The sequence below is a fragment of the Nanorana parkeri genome, unplaced genomic scaffold (assembly GCF_000935625.1).
Source record: "Nanorana parkeri isolate BGI_ZX_2015 unplaced genomic scaffold, ASM93562v1 scaffold4, whole genome shotgun sequence".
Lineage (NCBI taxonomy): Eukaryota > Metazoa > Chordata > Amphibia > Anura > Dicroglossidae > Nanorana > Nanorana parkeri.
This window is the reverse complement of record NW_017306272.1, coordinates 4,407,944-4,411,302: the sequence shown is the minus strand read 5'-3', so window position 1 is coordinate 4,411,302 and position 3,359 is coordinate 4,407,944. Positions and strand designations below refer to the sequence as shown.

At 33.6% G+C, this 3,359-nt stretch overlaps 1 protein-coding gene across 1 annotated transcript in view; it reads right to left on the bottom strand.

Moving 5' to 3' along the window:
• Nucleotides 1-2,753: 2,753 nt before the first annotated feature.
• HOXA13 (homeobox A13) overlaps nucleotides 2,754-3,359 on the bottom strand; it is a 1,399-nt gene continuing 793 nt past the window's right edge. Inside the window, exon 2 of the mRNA XM_018576132.1 lies at nucleotides 2,754-2,998. Coding sequence (XP_018431634.1) covers nucleotides 2,754-2,998 — 245 coding nt within the window. The remainder of the gene's footprint in view (nucleotides 2,999-3,359) is intronic.

The window sequence follows — 3,359 nt, the reverse complement described above, 5'->3', positions numbered from 1 at the left end:
TATATATATCACTTGCCAAAGGAGTTGAGAATCTTTATTCAATAAATTGAATGAAAATTCACTTATGAAAAAAAAGGTTTCTCTTTATTCCATCGGCACAGTATTTAAAGTGAACAAAGCTACAATATATTGAGTAAAGATTCTCAACCCCTTTAGTAAATCAGCCTCAAACATGTTTGTAAAGTGTTGTACAGGTATATAAATGTATATTTTTTTCCTTTGTATCATTCACGTTACACATCATTATTAAAAATAATAAGAAATACGGGCTATAGAGGAGAATGGAAGGGGGGTCTAGTACAGTAAAGGGAAGAATGCAAAAACAAGGGAAGAATGCAAAATCCAGTCACTGCTTATACAAGTAGCGCTCCAATGAGGGTTTGTCTTTTGTGGATTAAGAGGATATTCCTTTTTCCCTTAGGAATGTATTGTTCTACTTGGCACAGATATTCAACAGAAAACAAGTTAAAGAAACAGGCGACTTTTCTTTTAACCAGAGGCTGTAAACCCAGAACGCATAAAAACGTGTTTGGTCGTAGGAGAACCCGATTCAAGTTCAAGTTGTAGGACTGGAATAGTACATACTCCCTTCAGTAAAGCAGATACGCAGATCTTTTTACTATCTTTTCCTAACATTTGATAGCAAAATAAGTGAAATCAATATTAAAAAATACTCAGTTGCATGTTTTATTTTGTAGAAGAAAAAAAGACATTTGATTATGCCTTAAAAAAAATAAGTTTTACTTTTTTTAAAATCACAAATCAGCACCTTACAGTGTCTTATATTTAACTTTTTTGAATTACGATTACAATATAATAAGTGAAATAAATCCTGAAATGTGAAAGTATTATTTTGGTAAAAAAATACATTACTTTCTTTCTTGGAGTCGTTGATATAGGTCAATGAAATGCACCACTGTAACAAAATCATAAAAATAGCCCCCAAAATGCTCTACGTAATATGTGACTCATGAAAATGAGCTCTGGAAATACACGTATACAGCGCTCAATAGGTTATAGATCAATGAGACTTGTATAGGAGTCTATTCCAGTTACTATTTGTGGACCCCCCCAGAAAAATCTAATAATAATTTTTAATATGTTTTTTTTTAGGATTAATGATATGTTGAAGACTCTCCTTCCAAAGAAAGATTTTGCAACACTAATAGGTCTAAGACCCCTTTATAGGTAGATTTCACCAACAATTAATCTCTGTCAATTGCACATACTTTATATCATGCAAGTAAACCACAACAACCGAATAAACTTCAATAAAACGTGTAATTATTATATGAATTAGTGGGTTACAACAAGAACCAGCAATTATAGATCTTGTATCCAGCAGCATTGCAGATGTATATTTGAACACCAGATGGCGCTATTGATCTACTAATCCCAAAGATTCCTATTCATGAGCTGTCAGAAGTCAAGGTCACAAATTGTCTCTTTTCGTCAAGGTCAAGGTTTAAGGCCTTCCAATCCAGTCGTTTCAACAAAACGACGTAGCTTTTGAAAAAGAAAAAGAAAAAAGCAGCTCGCAGTCTTAAAATAGCTGTAATTGTAAGATTCCCAATTCTGCAGTTGCTTTTAATTACGGGTGTGACCATACCAAAATTCTGATTCAGTCCAATGCCATATTGTGTAAAATTGTATTTATTTACCTGACATATTTTTTTTTTGGCAACTAACTAAACTAGGTTATTGATCTAAATATATGTTATCTAGCACAGTAATTGAAGCTGTACCTCACGCTACTCAACACAATACAAAATTCAGCTTATTCACAGTTATCTATATTTTTTTACTCTAATACCAATGTACATTATCAGGCAAAATAAAATTAATGGTGCACAAATAATGTTCACAGTGCGCTAATTTATTATTTACATGATAATATTTTAGAGTGAGTAAAGAATAAACAAATGTTCAAATAAATGATTACGTTAAAAGTGCTGAAATTCTTGGCTACCGTTTTCTATTGCGGCCCGAATACAAACCATAAAGAAAATAAACAGTAAAAAAAAAGATAATTTATACCAATCTTAGAAAAAAAACTCAACTTTTAAATATCTTACGCTGATTTTTCAGTAATTGTTTTATAAGTCATATATACACAACCGGGTTGCTTAATTAAAAGTCCTTTTGCCAATTTTCAAATTCTGTACAGGTGAAACCGGTTAATTTGCTACTTGTCTTCCTTGCAATTTAAATATTTCACTTCCAATGTAATCATAAGCTGTATGTGAACACATTAATTCCTTAGGAGGAAGCAACATTTAAAAAATATTGCCTTCAGCTCCCTAATCCCTATACTTGAAAACCATTATTGTATTACCACTGCCCTCTGCCACCCCCCTATACCCCCACAAGAAAAAAAACTGTACAATTCTTCAATTACATAAATTTACACTCCTCTTATATCAGAATGTATAGTGTAAGCATACAGTAAAAGATACATCTATAAGTTACCTGAGCAGTCACTCAACATGCAGTCTGGTTTCAAGGTTCAACGCGCAATTATTAGACTGATATTCTCGATTTAGAACGATTCTTGATTAAAGGCTTTTTTAGATGAGAGTCCTGACCTTCACAAAATAATTACATTGCAATATTTCTCCCTGTCCCTCCCCACCCATGAATCCTTTTTAAAAACCATTTTCAGAGGACCTGGAGATGACCTTGTTATTTTTGGGTAGAATAGATGAGTTCCAAACGTTAGAACCTGCTCACTTCACAAAGTCACCCGACCATTATTAACTGGTGGTCTTCAATTTGTTGATGACTTTCTTCTCTTTGACTCTTCTGTTCTGGAACCAGATAGTGACCTGCCTTTCTGACAGGTTGGTGGTTGCAGATATTCTCCTCCTTTTGTCCTTAGTGATGAATTTATTTGTAGCATATTCCCTTTCTAGTTCTTTAAGTTGGACTTTAGTATATGGGACACGCTTCTTCCTGCCTCGTCTGTAGTTATTAGCGTCTGACGGATGGGAAACTACGTCTGAAAAGGGAAAGTACAGGTCACTGGGGTTTGCAAACTCTCATTCACCAGCATAGAAAGATTGACTTGTGTAACCAATGGATAGGATGCATGGGCACAGGTAGAGGCTGCTACAGCTGTAATCAGTTCTAACCCAAAAGCCATTACCAGCAAAGACCATTCACAATATGTCAAAATGTCAGAATTCACACATTCAAAAACACGGCTAGGGTTTGTTATTGTTATAACATTAGTTATCAATAAAAAAATAAAATATGGCATAAGGTCTAGATAACAAACTGCTATTTATCTCTCTATCTATCTCTCTATCTCTCTATCTATCTATCTATCTATCTATCTATCTATCTATCTATCTATCTAT